We start from the raw sequence: 18,266 nt of genomic DNA, 5'->3' as shown, positions 1-18,266 counted from the left end.
ATTCATGGTGAAAATAATTGTCATTCTTTGCTCTATGGTGGCTTTTACAGAACAGTGGTATGTTTTGGCTTCTGGTGATTAAGACTATTCAGCAAGTCACTGAAACTGTGCAGGAATAGCTAAGAGGGGAAAAATGAGTTCCTGGCCTGGCAAAACCAGAAGGAAAACTTAGTTCCCCTCCCTGGTAGCATCTCAGGGCAGATGGCCTCCTCCTGTTTCACTCAACCTTAATTGTCAAAAGTAAATGTTAAATTAATCTGTAAACAGGAACTTGTGTCCTGATTAGCTTTTGTTTTAACAGCTTTCCAGGGTGGGGTGGGGGCAGTACTGTTTGAAGATGGGGGTCTTGCTTGAACAGGTTATTCATCATCCTAAGCACAGTAGTTACCTTCCTTCCCTGTAGTGGTTTCTGGGAGCAGTGATGGGTGCCATACCATAAGTTTGTGTCTCACCTATAAGTTTCAGCTTCTCTTATAGAAATCTCTGAAAAACTGTATTGTGTCCATAAAAATAAGGAAAGGAGATCAAGCCTCAGTAACAATTAAGTTCCTTTCCTCCCCCCCCAGCTTCTGATGAATACAATAACAGTGTGAAATTTCTTCATGTGCTTAGGTGCCAACTTACCTCCTCAGAACAGCCTTACCTTTGAGCAGCTGGAGTTTGCTGTTTGCTTGAGCCAGCAAGGCTTTAGCTTCATCTTGCAACATGCCAGCTTTCCTCCTGGCGTCGGCCGACTCCTCAGTCTTCTTGGCAATGAGTTCTTCCACGGTTCTGTACTTACCGCTCAGCTCCGTGTCGAGGACCTGTTCCAAATTCAAGCACAAGATGGAGCTCACGCGACAGCCAATACAGTGGGAGTTGGCATTTCCTCCTCTACCCTTACTAATCTGGGTGGAAGGAGAGACTATGCTCTTAGCTCAGTTAACAAAAGCAGGAACAGTTTCAGGGTATTTCCTGCTTACTATTCAAGACTTTAAGGGCTGGGGTGAAGACTCATAAGTTGCTCTTTTGCAGATCTGTGGCTGTTTTACAGCTTCAGTACTGTCACTTGGCAGGGATTTATGGGATTAATTTACACAGTTCTGTAACTAATTAGTTACACACTTCTGTAACTAATGTACAGCTGGAAAGCTACACATGGTAAGGAACTGGCACTGTTTTGGATTGAATGCTTGCATTTGGGGAGGAGTACTCTTGTTACCCTTTCAGTAATGAGACAGCTGACTAGTTTGTGCAGGTGAAGGTGCTGGAGAAGTCACAAGGTTGGTTTCTCAGCTGTGCTTTTCTCTGTGGGGTTAAGATTGAGAAGTCCAATGGAATTTAATCATTAAGCAAGTTAACAAACTGCAGCAGTACTACTGGAAGTATCTCATGTTTACTTGACAACATCTGAGATATTACTTAGAGTTTGGATATTGTTGATTGGATGGATAATACAGCTCTCCTGGCAGAAAATGTCTCTCTGGAGACTGATGGGCTAACTACAGACAAGAGATGGGAGTAATGAAACTTCCTTTGGCAAATTGGTCAATTGTTTTGTTAATGAGCATTCTTTTGCTATTACAAAGGTGTTTAGCAGACATTGGGAGCAATGCCACCTGGTCAGAGAAAAAATCTTGCATCTCTGATATTTAAAAATTACTTTGGTTTTATAATAAGGTCATGATTTTTCTTGTTGCTTGATTCCATGTATGCCAAATTCTGGGTTCCTTGTCCTGAAGCTGTCTTTGTCATAGAACCATAAATACTCTATACAAGTGAAAAAAAGAAAGTACCAGTTCTCCTGTGGCAGATAGTAAAGCTGAGGGCCAGAAACATATTTATGAAAGGGTGACAGTGTGACAGATTTCCTGCAGCTATTTTGGAACCTGAAAACTTCCCAGTACTTCTCTCTCTCTCTATTTGGATCCAAAGTAAAAAGCAGCTATCTTGGATAAGTGCGTAGATGTTGGGATTTTTTTTTACCCCCAGTACATGACCAATAATATGTGATGGATCACATGTTTTCACTGATGTTCCTTTAGCTAAAGGAACATTCCTGGTATTCCCTTAGCATCTTTCCTGAGCTTCTCACCTCTTTAACTTCTTCAGCATTTTGTTTTGCAGTAATAATTTTGTCTTCTATGCTGTCCACATTCTCTGAATTTGTAGCAGCTTTTTGCTTAAGGTCTTCAACACTCCTCTCTAGTTCAAACAGACGTAAGGTAGCATTGTTCAGTGTTTCTGCAGATGCTGCATTTTCAGATTCAATCTAATAGAAAGAAGGATGAGAGTTACACTTTCAAAAGACACCGGATATACTACTAAATTTTCTGGATATACTCTGCTCAACTAATTAGTTTATGTCCGTAGATCTGATTTTAAAAAACAGTTGTTTCAGTTTTGCTAAAAATGGCCAATCGCAGTCAGGGTGAAAAAGCCCACTGCTTGAAAACAGTACATATGAGGCTGCAAAAGCATTATTTAACATGGTTAAAAACGATTTGATTGCATTATACATGCAAGAGTTGCCTAATCTGCTGAGAAAACTTCAGACATTTGACTTCAGCCTGTGATAATGGACTTGTGAAGCTTCTAAACTGGCCAAGCTTCATGGGTATAGATAGCACTATGGTGTCCTGAGGGCCTTGAGATAAAATTTGAAAATACTTTATCTGACAAGATTACAGCACATGCCACTTCAATCCAGCATTTGTTTATTTTAGTCTGACGCTGCAGTGGTGGATGACACTTTGCACAGCTACACCAGAACATGACCAGTGTGGCTTGCCTTAGCTTTAGAAGGCTACAATCCTGCTCATTTTCCTTGGACGGTGCAGGATATGGGGTGAGGAAAGCCTTTTGATTTTTGGTTCAGTTTGGTTTGGGTTTTTTTGTGGTTGGTTGTTGTTGTCTGACTGGGGTTTTTGTGAGCAAATAGTCCCCTAGCATTTGTCATACTCACTTAAAAGTTGATGTGAAGGCAGGAATGGTTTAGATCCATTTTAAGTGCAGTTTTTGCTTTGCAGTACCCAAGAGCCTTCCCTAGGCAGGCTTACATCAGTTTCCAAGTATCAGACTTGGTGCTGTTTCTATATCATAAGAAATAGTCATAAAAAACTCACTGAGGTCAGCAGGTCTTGAGTTCCTTTAATATCTTCATCAGCTTGTTTGATGGCTTTTTCAGCTGCATTTTGAGCTTTTTCAGCTTCTTCCAGTGCTGCTTTCACCATGTCTGCAGTGACTTTAACATCTGTTGCACCTTTGCTGTGGAGCAAGAAAGACTCTGTTAATGCTAAAAATGCTTTTACTTTGGAACTGGAAAAAACCCACACACTGCAAAGGAACTTTTTTGCCCCTTACTGAAGGAATGAAAATCTACATCATGGAAAGTTAAACTGCACTTTCGCATACAATGAGATGAAACAGGTCTGCATACCTTGCTTTTTTAGCTTCCTCCAGCAGCATTTCTGCTCTGGCAATGTCTCCAGCGCTTTGCTGCAGAATGACCTCAACATCAGAGAGGCTTTCCACACGCTCGCGAATATCTTCTGTCAGGGCTTGGAGCTGCTGGGGAGTGCTTGGCATCTCCATGTTCAGCACCTCATTAGCCACTGCCTCGATGCTATCCAGGTCAGCACTGTCTTCTAGTAAATGGACACAAATAACAAAGATGTGAGTAAAAGCTTCCCTCTGTCAAGTCTCAGTACTCAAGTTCTTGTCTAGCTGCTCCCTAAAGAAGGAAAATCACAGGAAAACTTCTTCCCACAGACTTATGGAAAATCAAGGTGTTAAAACTGCTTCCTTAGGGTGGAAATTCCCTCTTGGGAGAGGCCCAGCAGGTGTGGAGGCCCTGCTGGCATAGCTCTCTTGGAAGCCATTTGAAGATCTTGGTGATTAGCTGGGGGGGACCTGAGCCCCAGGAAACAAAGCCAACAGCTGCACGTAAATGTATTTGTGCTAACGCATACTCAGCCCTGTGCAAACAGGGAAGGAATGGGTTTGCCATGCTGCTGCTTGCTGGCAAACAAGGCTTTCATTTAACCTTTGCGTACTTTCTTACAGTGAGAAAAATTCAGTTTCTGACTTTCTTCCCCTTTAATACTACTTTGTCTTTCTAGCCAGAACTTATGAACATACTTGGCTAAGTACAGCACTACAACAGCCTCAGCTGAAACGCACATAAGAACATGTCACAGTTTGCTCTCACTTTCCTATTGTCTTCGTTTTCTCATGTTTCCAGATTTCATCATAGACACTAAGTCTGTCTGGGGGGGCAGGGAACAATAACACAACTATTGCATTAACCCTTGGAGGATGATATAGATATAAAAACAGTTTTCACAAACCCAGAATCAAAATATAACCAAAATGTAAGGTTTTTACGCATTAGGAAGTCTCTAATCTGCTTAATAAGATTTCTCAGATCTTCATTGCTTCTGTCCACTTGTTCTTTTGTAGCATTGGTTTTGAGCAAAACTGCTTGTGCATTTTGTTTTGCTTCATCAGCTCTCTGTTTCGCCTCAGAAACCTAAAGAGAAGAAAATGGAAGGCTTGATTGCATATCTTGTCATGCTTTAAGGCCTGTTTTAAAACAATTCTGTTGGAGTTAGAGGTAATAGTAATGAGGAATGCTTCTTCTCATAAAACTCACAGAACACTTAGAAGCTGGCCCTGATCCATACCCCCAGCGCTAGTTTAAACAACTCAGGCTGATGTTTAGTTATCCATGAAGCTTCACTTTAGCAAGCTCCCTTGCTGAGGATTTTTACAAGCATGATGAGGTTACGCAACTCAAAGTATTCCGAAGTAAGCCAGCACATACTTTGTCAATTAGCCTCTCAATCTGTGTTACAAGCGAAAGGTTTTTTTCTTTTTTAATATCTAACAATGGCTTTGGCGTATTACCATTCTAGAGAGTTGCTCAACTTCTGCTAATGCACTGAGGATGTCTCTGTCAAAATCCATAGCTTTCTGCCAGGCGTTGTGAGCTACGGTCACAAGCCCCTCGCAGCCGGGGCCTCCACACTTCTTCTTCCCTTCCTCCGTCCGACAGTTCAAGCCGCCGCACTCGGACTCGGCACAGGAGGCTCCCGGAGCAGTGCCACACGTCTGCAGGGACACATTAGACAAGGGAAGCAGTCACAACCTGATTTCCATTGCTGAACTGTGGGGGGGCTGGAGTAGGACACTGCTGTACCAGAAAATTTCAGAGGTTTGTTTTTTTTAAAAAAGCAAATCTATTTCCATCAGCAACATTGTACTGAGAATTATCCACTACTTGGTTAGTGTTTGGCAATGACATAACAGAGGAGGCAATATGAGAAAACTCCCCATTCCTGTGAGGTTCTTTTCACTTTTCAAGCCCCCACTCCCTTTTTGCCAAATGATAGTCACTGAAGTTTTGCAGCCAAAAAAATCTCCCTGGGATAACCTAGGGGCTGTGCCAAGTTAACTGCAGCTGTCTCCTGTGAAGTGTAAATGAGTCCCTCTTACCTGTTTGGCATGCAACCCAGCAGTAGCTAGAAAGCAGAAAGATTTTTTTGTGTGTGTGTGGCTCTGTGTGTCTCATGATTACACCTCGAAGCAACTTGGTGTTTACTGTCTTGATAAACATCTACCCAAGATTTTCAGACCTCAAGAACAGTCAGGCAGGAATGTAGGGGAAGGAAAGCTAAACAAAAAGATCTCTCTTTCTTGCCTCCAGAGAAAAACAGAGGGCTGGGGGAGTGGGAGGGATGGCTGCTTGTTAAGGAAGGGACAATTCAGTGTGTGAAGAACTCACCCTCTAACACAGGCCTGGCCTTCCCCGGGGATTTAATGAGTGGTCCCCTGCAGCCTGCCTTCCCCGGGGACTGTTTAGGGATTGTTCTCTGAATGCAGCTGGACAACTTCAAAGTGAAACTGAGGGAACACCCAGCCTCTCCCAAGAAAAAGCCACCCTTGATGGTATTTACAGATGAGTAGGCAGCTTCAACAGAGAAAATGCCCTTTTGACTCCAGCTCCCTGTTAAGTTCTGCTTTTTCTCAAGCAGGAGGAAGATGAGCCTGTGGTGATGATGATGTGGGCAGCCTGTCAGTGCAAGCAGAAATGCTGCCTGGCTGGGCACCGTACAGGCCCAGCATGTTCCCTACAGAACTGCAGAAAGGAAAAGGAAAGCCTAGAGAAAGCAAGCACTGAAGTCAGGATGGGTTTAAGAGCTCATCAGATGGCTCTCAGCCCAGCAGATTTGCTATGCTTTTCTACATGTGGGAGCTCTGTCCACAGCAAAGGGCACTGGGTTAAGGCAGGAGTGATACAAAGGCCGGTGCTTTTTTGAGGCTGGGAAGGGTAGGGGGGAGACCAACAAGAAAGGCTGGTGCTTGAAAGCCAGTAGGTCTCAGAGCCTGCTGATTACATGGCCCAGTTCTAGCCCACAGAATACCCCACCAACCAAGCAACGTGCATTTTTCATCAACAAGCTGCTATCTCACACTGTCACACCCTACAGTTCCTCCCTGCCTGTTGCGTCTTCACAAACCCAGCTTTATTTTTGCTGCAGGTTTTATCCCAGTGATTCTCAGCTGTGTTCAGCTGTGTACCTTCTCAGCCACCTCGGAGAGATCCAGGCTCTGCAGCTTGCCTGCGAGTTCATCCAGAAGGCGCGACTGCTCCTCTTGTTTAGCCTTGAACTGGGCCTCCTTCTCATTGATTAAGTCTTCCACTTCCTGCCGCGTTTGTGCTGACAGCTCCACGGCGCTATCGGGATCAACAGTGGAGGCATTGACCCTCTCCTCTGCCTCCAGGGACATCTGGAAATACTTGGTGATACTATCCAAGGCTCCTGTAGAAATCAGATGGAGCTGATGAGAAATCTGCTAGTAACCCAAAGTAATGTGTATTATAGATGTTAGCAGATGACACATCAGGGTTACGATATCTCACATCACATTAAATGAAACGCTGACCTTTGCAGCTGTGTTCAGTGCCACTGCTAGGTTGACAGAATTCAACCTGTCGTAGAAAAAAAAGCTTGCTTTTTTGATGGTGGACAGTGTGTCAAGTTGGACTTGGAAGTTAAGCCTTTCTCTGACTCTAGTGACTGAATTCAGCTTGCCTTAAGGTCAAAAGGAGATCCAGGAGATCCTTTTAGGTTTTTTAGAGGAACAGTCTGTTTTCTAAGGATTCACTTATCCTATTAATTCTTATTGTGTGCTCTGGGATGTCTGGCTTATGGAGCCACTGCCTGGAAACTGGTCAGAGCTTTCTCAAGAAACAAGTGCTTGATGAGAGTTGCTGACTTACAGAACTGTTAGTTTGGCACAACTCCTGGAGAGGCCTTGAGCGGGTGTGAGGGACCCTGTGGGGATAGCCATACTCTGCACCTTGGGGCAGCTTTCCTTTGCAGAATGCCACAAGTCAGGGACTCCCCTGTTCTATATCCCACTTGCCTCACTCTGCAATTTCCCATGTTCACTGGAAACAATTTCAGACTTCCTACAAACTAGGAAATTTAAAAGAAAAATTAACAAATCATTTCTTTGAAGTCAGCTTTCCAAATTTCCAAATAATTTGGTGACATTCCTCTTTCTCCAACAAATATTGATTCTTGGCACATTTCAGTGTGCCAATAGGCATGCAAGGTTTGGGTGGCTCAGAAGAACTGGGCCCTTTACAGTGTACTCTTAGTCGCAAAGACCTATTTTTTTCAAACAGAAACAGCCATTTAACAGACCAGGGAGAGAAAGGGTGATGTCCAGGCGTATTTTGGAATCTGTGGTGCACTTTATGCCATTGTGTCTCATCTAAAATGTGTCAAGCAACATACTTTAAGGTAATTCTGTGCCCCGAGAATAAGTCAGCTTTGCAATGTGCAGATGGGAGAGAGACAGGGTGAGGGGACAAAAATTCCTGCTGTATCAGCAACTCTGCTAATGCACAGAAAGAAGCTGTCCTCCTAGGAACTGTGTTTTATTACAAGTTAGAAGATTAACCTGGTATTTAAAACCATGCGCTAATTAAGTCTTTAGCCACCCCACTGCTTTCTGCCCCTCCCTGTGACACTCACCCCGAACATCAGAGATCTTGATGAACTCTAGCTGTTCTGCAAGTTCTTTCACGACATGGTCGAGGCTTTTGGCATCTGTCTCCAGTGCGCTCAGGTCAGTGTCTGTGCTGTTGCTCTTTGCTGCTAACGCTGACAGGTTTTCTTCTATGTCAGCTATCTTAACTGTAACATCTGCTGTAAGCTTCCTGTAAAACAGGCACAGGACTCAGCAGCGGGGGGGAGGAAGGGTTGTAAGCCTTGATGCTTCACTGAAGAGTGGTGGCTAGAGCTGTACCTAACCTCTGCCACGGTAGGACTGTACTCCCTCACTGGAGCTCTAAGTGATTTGTAACAACATGCCAACCTAGAATACTGTTTTGTTTCCTTTATCACACAAAACTACTTTTTAATCTGCAGCACATTTATAAACTCAAAGCACCAAATTGCTCAGAAAACAGCTGCTTTGTGTAAGATTAACTGGAGGCAGATTCCAGAGGACTGGTGTAATGATCTTGTATCATGGCAACTGCATAGGTCAGAGTTGACTACTATGATCCATACATAATTTGCTTCCCATCCCACACAGCTACAAATGCAGTTTTGATTACTACGAGCTCATGGGACAGATTTGAACTTCAGGAAGCAGGCGAGGGCCGGGGGAGAGCCTGAGTCTTAACACAATGGATTCTTTTAACTTGTCTGTAAAGATCCCGCCCTCAGCATTCAGCGTGGCCTCAAGTGAGCCACGGAGCAGGCTTTAGCTAGTGGGATAACCCTAAAAGGAAAAGCAAGTGAATGTTACATGTCAAGGCTGCTGCAGAACAGCAGTGCGCATAGGAAGCTATTCCCATCCATGGTGATCACACCAAACCCAGCATTCTGAAAGAATCAGGCAGTATTTAAGCTCTAAGACAAATTTACAGCTCTCAATAGCCCAACAGCCTGCTGTTTTCCAGGACTCCTCCTAAGCCCAGTATTCTTCTATACAACCAGAGAGGAGCAAGAACAGATGCACATATATGTGTTTTAAGGAAAAGCAGCTCCTCAGCTGCTCTGACCTACCTCAGTATACACAGAGTCCAAAAGCAGCAGTGAGCCCCAGCTCTCCAGCTGGAGAGAGGGAGCTGTAGGGCACAAGCTATTCCTGATTGAGACATTTGTGCTTTAATCCTCAGCCCTTTGCTTTGTGCAGTCCCCTTTATAATGCATAAACAAGTTGGAACAGTTGTAGACAGGGCTAGAAAGCATCTGTAATCCTACTTAATGTTAGACTGACCCATTTCTAAAAGCACAGACAACTATCTTTTGTATGCTTAGCCCTAAAACAAAATACAAGGCTCCTAACCCTGAGAAAAATGGAAACAATCCTTATTATAAAGCTGATACTTCCCCCCCGCACATGCTCAGAATTCAGAAAGGAGCCCAAGTTTCCAACTCATCAGCAACACATGGAAATCCAGGAATTTAATCTCTCCCTCTCTTCATTCTCTCACATAATAGCAGTGTTTGTCCTTTGCCCCAGGGCAGCACAAGACAAGCATGAGTGGCTCCCTGGTAATTAGCTGCCTGGAGAGCAGTGGGAGCAGGACAACCCCTGCCCAGCACGTGGCAGCTGCACGGCTCCTGCCAGCCCAGCTCCTGCCAGCCCCAGCCACGGTTCTGGGTTTCTGCTGTGGAATGGATGCTCACTGTGGGATGGATGCTCACTGCCAGTGCTCAGCACGGCCAGGAGCTCCACCAGTGCCAGGACACACTGGCACAGCGTACCTCACCCAGCTAAAGGAGCGGAGCCAGAGTGTCCTCAGCCCAGCATGGGGACATCAGTCACTCAAGTAAATTCCATCTCACTGGAACTCCCACTCCTTCTCACGCTAGACTTATCCATGTAACTGCAACTGTACTCACTCTGCTTCCTCGAAGAGATTTCCAATGTTCTTCAGGGGCTCGGCTGCTGGATTTTGAGTGACGATGGTTTTAATTTCACTGAGCTTCTCCTCCAGTGTGGTGAGTGTCTGCTGGTATGGGCCGGTGACTCCAGTGATTTTGAGGGTATTAGCCCTGTCCAGGAACTGCTGGGTCTTATTAGCCAGCTCGCTGATGATCACATCCCAGAGGGCGAAGCACTGGTGGCAGGGCACGCAGTTGGGGAAGAAGCCCGAGTAGCCCCGGGAGCACTTGTCGCAGCGCGGCCCTTCCACTCCTTCATTGCAAATGCACTGCCCAGTGGCACGGTCACACTGCGGTGTCTGGATGCCATGAGGGTTGCAATCACATGCTGGAAGGAGAAAAAGGCACATGTGAAGACTACGGAGAGGGAAATGACAGTGACGTTGGCAGGGTGGGGGAAAAAAAAACCAGTTATAAATAAAGTGGTGAAATGAGTGCAGAAGTGGTCAGTGCCTGGATTATAAAAAGCTAATTATGGATGTATCACTTGGGTACAGGGGAAGCAGGTTTGAGTGTGAAAGGGGAAAGAGATAGGGAAAGAACTCTAGAAAGAGACCAGGATTTGGACATCTCAGAAACAGGAACAATAATGGAGCAAGGATGGACACCACTTCTTTCAGTGTTTGGATGTCAACTGGATAGCAACTAAAGACAAAGATCCCACTTTCACTCCTACAATGAAGAGTGAGTAGAGCAAGACTCTCCACACAGGAAAAGAAACAACAGGCAGACACACATCAGAGAGTCTGTGCACGAAACATGAGAAAAATGGGAAAAGGGAACTAGGAACAACTATTTACTGCCTCCTCCAGCACAGGAGTAAGGGTAACTGAGGAACCCAGCAGATAAAAACCCAATCACCTTCCCCTGCACCTCCCACAAACAGCACACTAAAAGGAGATAGTTGATTACACAGCACTTAGTTAAGTGGTGGAGCTTCCTTCCACTAGACAGTGTGGGTGCTAAAAGCTGAGGTGGCTTCAAAGAAGAACAGGGCAAATCTATGGAGCAACAGCCCTTGAGAGATCTTCTATGCAGAGGTACAAGGACTGGCTCAGGACATGCTCCTGCCAAGGATGGTGGGAAAACATTCACAATACACATCAAAGAATCTGGCCCTGGGCTGACATTTTGGGTACACAGAAAATGAGAAAAAATCTGGCAGTGAAAAGTATAATAGAACAAAGAATGTGGTCATGGGCAGCCCTGTTAGCCCTAAGGTGCTAACGACCAAGAGCCTACACACTGTTTGTTACCCTCAAATGGGAATGAGGATGATTAACACTGTAATTTTTTGTTGGGTTTTTTTTTTTTGTTTGTTTTTGGTTTTGTTTTTTTTTTTTTAATTATTGCACACTTAGAGCATCAGCTTGGGAGTCAATACTCACACCTTCCTGAAATTTGCTTCTTTGGTACTAACTCGCCATGGAGAGAAGTTACTTAATTAACTTACTGATGCACTGTCATTTCTAAAAGCACAGACATGCTTTGTACACAATAATGCTATCAGGAGAAGCGTTTCCATGCAGCGGGGCTGCCACTTGACCTCTCCTCCTCAATTACACAGGAGGCAGCGGCAGCAGAGGGCACCACCAACACGCAAAGCTTTTAATAAAGAGATGGTAGCAAACAACAGAAAGGGGGGCTTTGAAAACATGCACGTTTTGTAACTATCATCACGGCAGAATACACCCGAAGCAGGTCAAGAGCACATTCCTTAAACAGGAAAAGGACTGTGATACTTCACTTACATATCCATTTACTAGGCACCCTTGAAGGAGGTTAAACGGCTCAAAAAGGCCCATAAATCGATTCACACACCCCAAGCACATGCCCCCTTGAAAAAGGGGCAAAACACAAAGCTGTTTTCAAGATTGTACATTGTTGGCTTCAATGCCAGAACACAGTGGTGGTCTTCAGTTCAAAAATCACACAAAGAGCCTCAGCAGAACAAATCGCTCTTCAACAAAACGACTTTCTTGTACAATGTGAATGTGATAGGCAAGAGACAAAAATAACTTCTGCTGCTTGGACAATTGAGCAAAACGGTCCTTTGTTCTTTGAATTATACCCTGACACAAGAGATTGTTTTTACTTTACATCGAAAGTGCTTAAGTAGTCAACTCACCACGGAATATGTTCCCTGCAGGCAAACCGTTGAGTTCCTGTTTGAAGGTCAGTTAACCCTTCTGTCAACTAATAAGGCCCTGAGTATAATGATGAATTGTCCAAATTCCTCTGTATAGAAAGAGGCTAAATGGCATGTGGTTTTTCTCAAAGATCCTGAGGTCCGATCAAGTTACAGGAATACTTGCTTCTGGCAAATCAAATCACTATATTTACTTGTGGATTTAAAAAGCTTAAAGTGAAAAAGAAACACCAAAACCAACCCCATGTTAGTAATTCTACTCCTGAATACCTGCATGTTCACAAAAAGCAGATGACATGGCTTTAGTAGCATTTACATGGTAATGTGGATTCCAAAATCTCTGGAGCCAGAAAGTGCTGGGAAAGGAAGAAAAGAATTTAGGTACTGACTTGTCTGCAAAGTGAAAACCCAAACTCTGCAGCTGCCTGTTGGGAGATGATAAAGAGCAAAAAAGTAATTTATTCTAAATGCAATGCAACAGTTGGAAGAATCATCACATTTCCAGTCCTACAAAACTCCTAAACTGAGCTTCGCAGGACCCATGAGAAAATTGTACAAGGCAGCTAGAAACATTACTGTGGGTTATTTATCTTTTCAGGATTGTCTATCAAGTCCAGAAGCAGGCAATGCTGGCTCTGAATTACCTCAGAGTGTGAATCCAACATACATAAAACAGCTTTCAAAAGTGCTGCTTTCACACTTGCTCTTTCTTTTCTTCATGATCTTCCCAAGTCATTAACCATGTACAGTACCACACCAGCTTTCAAAACCTAACCATCTCTAACACCTCTAGTGCACGAGTCCTGTACCTTGTGCCCTGGACACCATCATCGGGCTATTTTACACCCCAGCAAAGATCATATAGTCCAATGCCACTGAAAAGAGCATCTTCCCTTAACACCATAGTAGGGCTCAAACCCTCCACTGACTTTAGCTGTGGTCAGCTCTCAAGAGAAGGAAAGCAAGCCCAGGCCAAGATCATATAGAGCCTTCTAGGTAGTGAGGAGCACCTTGAACCCTGCTGGGCCACCAGGCAAATAGCTCAGTGCATAGGTTTCACCTCTGCCTCAGGCAATGTCTGCCTGCCAAGAACTCATTGGCTTCAGTCTCTGTGAGACTGCAGAGCACAACTTTGTCCTGAAGTGACAAAAAAGCAACTTTGGCTGAAAGGGACAAAGGCACAGTGACAGTGGCAGGTTCCACATGAAAGGAAAGGAGAGCCTCCAAGCTGGACAGGATTGGCAAATAATTCATGGAAGAATAACTGAGTTACACATCCATCATTCATAATGGGGGTGCACATCCCCCAAAAGGATTCCTGTGACATTTGATTATCGCTGCCAAGGAATTGGCATGTGAATACTGGAGACGCCCTGATTCCTATCATCTGCTAGAAAAAGAGTGAACACCCTGTCAGAATAAACTGGGCATGATGTGCTCAATCAGTATCAGAGTACCCATCATCACTTCTAGCCTTTCTTTCTCCTCCAACACCTAGTTCTTTCTCCTCCAACACCTCCTTTGTTAATGTCCAGCTACTCCTGTGACCACCACATGAGCCAACTCCTATGCAGTTCAATGCTAAGAATGCTCTCTGTTATGGCAGTTTTGCTTCTGAGGTACCCAAACAGGTTAACTTAAACACAGTCTTTAAAGTACTGTTTGGCTCAGGAGATTTTGGTTCTAGCCAGCATGCTCATAAGTCTGATGTAACACCTAAGTAGCTACACCACATCTAATGTTAGCATATGCCTGGTTAATCTATCTTTTTCAAGAAGAACAAGAAACACACAGGCACATCTAGGGATGCAGAAGTGTTTCCAATATTACTCAGTAGCTACTGATGGCTTTATACTCAACATAGTATATGTGGAATAGGGAAAGAAAAGTCCTGTAAGTTCCTTTTAAATGTTTTGTCTATGCCCATGTGACTAGAAATGGGGAAAAGTAGTTCATTTTCCACTACAAAACCACATAGATGTTGAGTTTACTACAAGATACTTAGATGTCTTGACCATTTTGAGTTGGAAATGCCTTCAAGATAACTTATTGATTACTCTCCTTTCATGCAGACGGGTGGACTGAGGCCAAGGTGAAGGGCTGCAAGTTAATACAGACAGGGCTGCTTGCTTTGAAGATCACTGTTAGAAAGGGTTCAAATCTGTCCCTGAGTAAGCAGAGCAGTACCTCCCATGGAAAACACAGTGGAGGCAAAGAAGGCTTTTGAAATAGTTGGCCAAAAATTTAAGGATTTTCAAAGGAGTATTTACTAAATTAAACAATAGGTTTCTGTTTTGAAATGTCATTTTGGGACTGGACGTATTGTTTTCTTTAACTGAGTGCTTACATCAGAGATTCTTCTGTGGCATATTCCAATTTAAGTGAAATAACAATTTTGACACAAAATTTTTTAGCCAATTTCTCCAGTCAGGACCTGCTGATTAGCAGATTAAAAGACTGTAGCCGTGTCTGTTCACAAATGCATGTGCACTTACACACATGCACAAAGAGAGTATCCATGTGTAATTTTTATATCACCTTGATCAATGCATTTCTCCTCCTCATTTTCCCTGATCCTAAAGACAGAAGTAACACTCATACATGTATATTGAATGAAATATTGTAGAAACCTAAAGGGAGAAATCCAAAAGGAGCAAATTACTAGTTCAAGAGGTTTGCTTTAAGCTCACAAGGATCTATGAATTGCTTAATCTTTCACCTACTCTGACAGCTTTGCTACCTTTCCCTCTGATTTTAAATATTTAGAACTCACTTCCATTTAAACTAGTGTAATTTATTATGTGGCATATTTGCACATCACTTAATTTAAACTAATGTGTATCAGGCAGTTAATACTACAGTGGAGATGATATAACGGATACTGAATGGGCTGCATGAAGACCAGTCTCAGTGTTCAATTCCTTGCTTGTTCCTAGCATCCTGCAGTAAGTGTTCTGTTCTGTCTAGGATGATGTAGAAATCATTTTTATAGAAATATTTTCTTTACTGCTTGAGACTGAGGAGAACAAGCACCAAATGTTTAACTCCTCCACAGAAAAAACACAAAGGTTTTGTTCAAACATGATTTCCTGGTATCATCTCCCAGTCATAGTGAGGCACTATGATAAGAAAACCATTCATCAATTTGTAAGGTTGAAAGTTTTGCAAAGCTAGCAAATTTCTTTTGAATCATAAGCTATTGATTCAAATTATCCTCTAAGCATAGTGCTAACTCCTCAGCGTTACGATTTTCAGTAGGAATGTCAAGATAAGATACCAGCCCAGAACCACTGGAGTTGTGCTGCATGTTAACATGCTAGAAGACCTTACCAAAAGGGCAATTTTCTGGAAACAATATAGATTACAATATTTTATGACCACAGGTCAATTGAAATTATGAAACTCAAAGTGGAAATTGTATTTTCTTAAATGTAGAATTTGTATAACTTTTTTAGACCCTTATCACAGAAGGAAAAGAAATATCTGCTAGTCTTCAGTCAACACCATAAACACCTCCTATAAAAGCAGCCTATGTGAATAGTTTGAGCCAGGTGTTAAATTAAGACTACAAAGCTAATTCTTAAATGGCAATGTCTGCAGTGTGTATTTGATTAAAAAAAGGGTTTTTTTTAATTTTAGTTCAATTCAATTCTGTGCTTTTACAATAGGGCTTGATACTCATGTCCAACACAGAAAAACATTAACACAGGTATGCTTCTTGTGAAGGGACAATAGCAACACCACCTAACTTCCAATCTCACTAACTGCACTCTGCTTTGTTTTTCAACTTATTAAAACAGTAATGATAGTACAATTGTCATCTCATTTATATTACATGAAACAAACTCATAGCATCTACTGTGCAAAGGCATTGTTTAAGCTGCATCTGCAGCCACACCATATCTCAGAGGCTTCCTGGGAGCCTGGAGCCTCCTGCTAGAAATGTGCTTTGTGGGCTGAAGTCAGCATGGATCTCAGCATGCAGAGTCCTGCACTTCAGTTGCAGGCTTTGGAAAAGCTCCAGCAGAATGCCTGGGAGACTCAAGTTTGACAAACTCTATAATCCTCTTATTTACTACCTTAGCAAGGACTCTAGGCACACGCACGCGTTCATGCGCAGGCTCACGCAGAGCTGCTTGCAGCTGGAGCAACGGCCAGAAGAGTCCTGCAGAGGGGCTGGCAGTGCCCCCCCAAGCAGGCCACGTCACAGTACGGCTCCTGCTCACTGTCATCCTCACAGGGACCCGCACAAGGCTGAGACACACACCCTGCCTGGGCTTTTCCCCATCCTCTGTGACTGCTGTGCCAAATTTAGTGAGAAAATACTGTGCTTTTTCGAATTACAAGGAGTAAGCAGTCTCTGAAGACCCAGTCCTACAGGCTCTCTGTGGGTGTATAATCCCCAATGGACACCTGTGGGTGCTGAGACCACACCCAGTACCAAGGGCTTGAGATGCTGCCCAAACACAGGCACCCATCTCAGCTTGCCCCAGCAGTCTGGTCCCAGTGTGATCTCTGCAGACATGCAAAAGGGAGCCAGCAGGAAGCACAGACTGCAAATAAAGCACATTGATCAGGTGCAGAAACCTGCCTCCCCAGCTTCTGCTTCATCAGCTCTGATCTTACCGAGGTTTCTAGAATACAAGTCACAGCAGCAGCTGTCAATAGTCACTGCCATTGCTGGGGGTGGTGAGGAAGTGTGCCCTAGAGCCTTGTTTCTAGCAGAGCATGCTAGGACCCACATTCATAACTCACTGCTGCTGCAAGCCTCTGTAAATCCCTGGCCTGTCCTAGATGGGCAATTTTGTACATCTCCACATAGCTGTGTCCAGAGATTATTTGCAGGCACTTGGGTTTTTTTAGTATTGTCAAGGGTGTCACAGCAACGTGAGCAATACAGTCGCCATTCCTCATCAAGAGCTTGTGCCTCTCGGTGCCAACAGCCTGAAGACCTCTCGTGAACAGATGACACATCACTGTCCCTGGAGTGATTGATTCTCCCTGTGATTTCCAACCTTGAGCAGAAGCCACTTGCCCTAGACAGTGGAGGATCCCACCCTGGAGTCGTTGGGATTGATGTCCACACCTCTGCATCAGCTCAATGCCCGCAGTGAAGGCTGATTGTCCACACTCACAGGGTTCAGAGCTCTTGCTGTTCCCCATCCAGATTGGTTTCTATTTTCTTCCTGAATGCAGCACAAAATGTGGCCACATTGGCTGATTGGGCCAACATGAGCATGCCACTAAGGGCAGGTGGCAAACGCCATGGCCAGGAGTCCACATGTTCCCCTGCAACTGGAGCCAGCATCTTTGAGACAAAGCCTCATCTCAGTTCCAGCTTCACCTTGGCCACAGGCCAGATTTCAGCTATTTTCCAGGGACACTGCTCTGCAACTCCTTAAACAGCACAGTTTTCCAGTTTGCCTGCAAACCACTTACCACTGAGATCTGTTACCTGCCCACGCGGCAGCTGCACGTCTGCCAGCTTGAACATCACCACTCACTCTCCAGGGCTAAATGAGGGCTGAGAAGTTGATTGTCTCCGTGCCAAGCAAGGATAGGAGACCGGCAGGAGGCACTGACCCCACCACGCCGGGGAGACTCTGCAGCACCACACGGCTGGATGCATTCCATGAGCGAGCGCACGCTTGGAGCCTGTCCAGAGCATCACGCTGCAGGCTGCCATGGCTCAGCCCTGGGCACCCGCTTTCCCCATCTGTCACAGAGACCTCTGTTGGATCTAATCATGAAGGAAAATCTGCATTTCCACCTGAGTGAGTCTCCTGTATCACCTGGGGTCAGAAAGTACAATGGGCTAGAAGGAGAATGTAGCTCTTGCGTGGTAAAAACAGGCTCTGAAGAATATATTCTCTCTTTACTTCAGAAACATTAAAAAGCAGGTTTTTACATGTTTGAAAGGCAGCAGAAACTCCATGAGAGACCACAAACGCTGGTATGCTGCAAAATCCTGCTGATAAGATATGCAGATGGACACCATCAATAAACCTTGATGGAGACAACTGATACCATAAGACAATCCCTGCCCTGGAGCGAGCAGGGTCAGCACGCCCCTCACCATGCCAGAACACACACAGCCTCCCCAAAAAGGCTGCTCACCCCCCAAGAAACCTAATATGTACTCAGAAACTGGGACAATTCCCAGT

General features: G+C 44.3%; 1 protein-coding gene across 1 annotated transcript in view; it reads right to left on the bottom strand.

Moving 5' to 3' along the window:
- The window catches only part of LAMB1 (laminin subunit beta 1), a 45,238-nt gene that overhangs the window by 3,245 nt on the left and 23,727 nt on the right, over positions 1-18,266 (bottom strand). Inside the window, exons 24-32 of the mRNA XM_064656305.1 lie at positions 9,912-10,281; positions 8,028-8,212; positions 6,562-6,803; positions 4,888-5,091; positions 4,366-4,510; positions 3,419-3,626; positions 3,105-3,246; positions 2,075-2,251; positions 644-803 (exon numbers count right to left, since the gene is read on the bottom strand). Coding sequence (XP_064512375.1) covers positions 644-803; positions 2,075-2,251; positions 3,105-3,246; positions 3,419-3,626; positions 4,366-4,510; positions 4,888-5,091; positions 6,562-6,803; positions 8,028-8,212; positions 9,912-10,281 — 1,833 coding nt within the window. The remainder of the gene's footprint in view (positions 1-643; positions 804-2,074; positions 2,252-3,104; positions 3,247-3,418; positions 3,627-4,365; positions 4,511-4,887; positions 5,092-6,561; positions 6,804-8,027; positions 8,213-9,911; positions 10,282-18,266) is intronic.

Source organism: Pseudopipra pipra, chromosome 5, assembly GCF_036250125.1.
Source record: "Pseudopipra pipra isolate bDixPip1 chromosome 5, bDixPip1.hap1, whole genome shotgun sequence".
NCBI classification, from domain to species: Eukaryota; Metazoa; Chordata; class Aves; order Passeriformes; family Pipridae; genus Pseudopipra; species Pseudopipra pipra.
The sequence above is the reverse complement of the archived record's forward strand: the minus strand, read 5'-3'. Positions and strand labels throughout refer to the sequence as shown.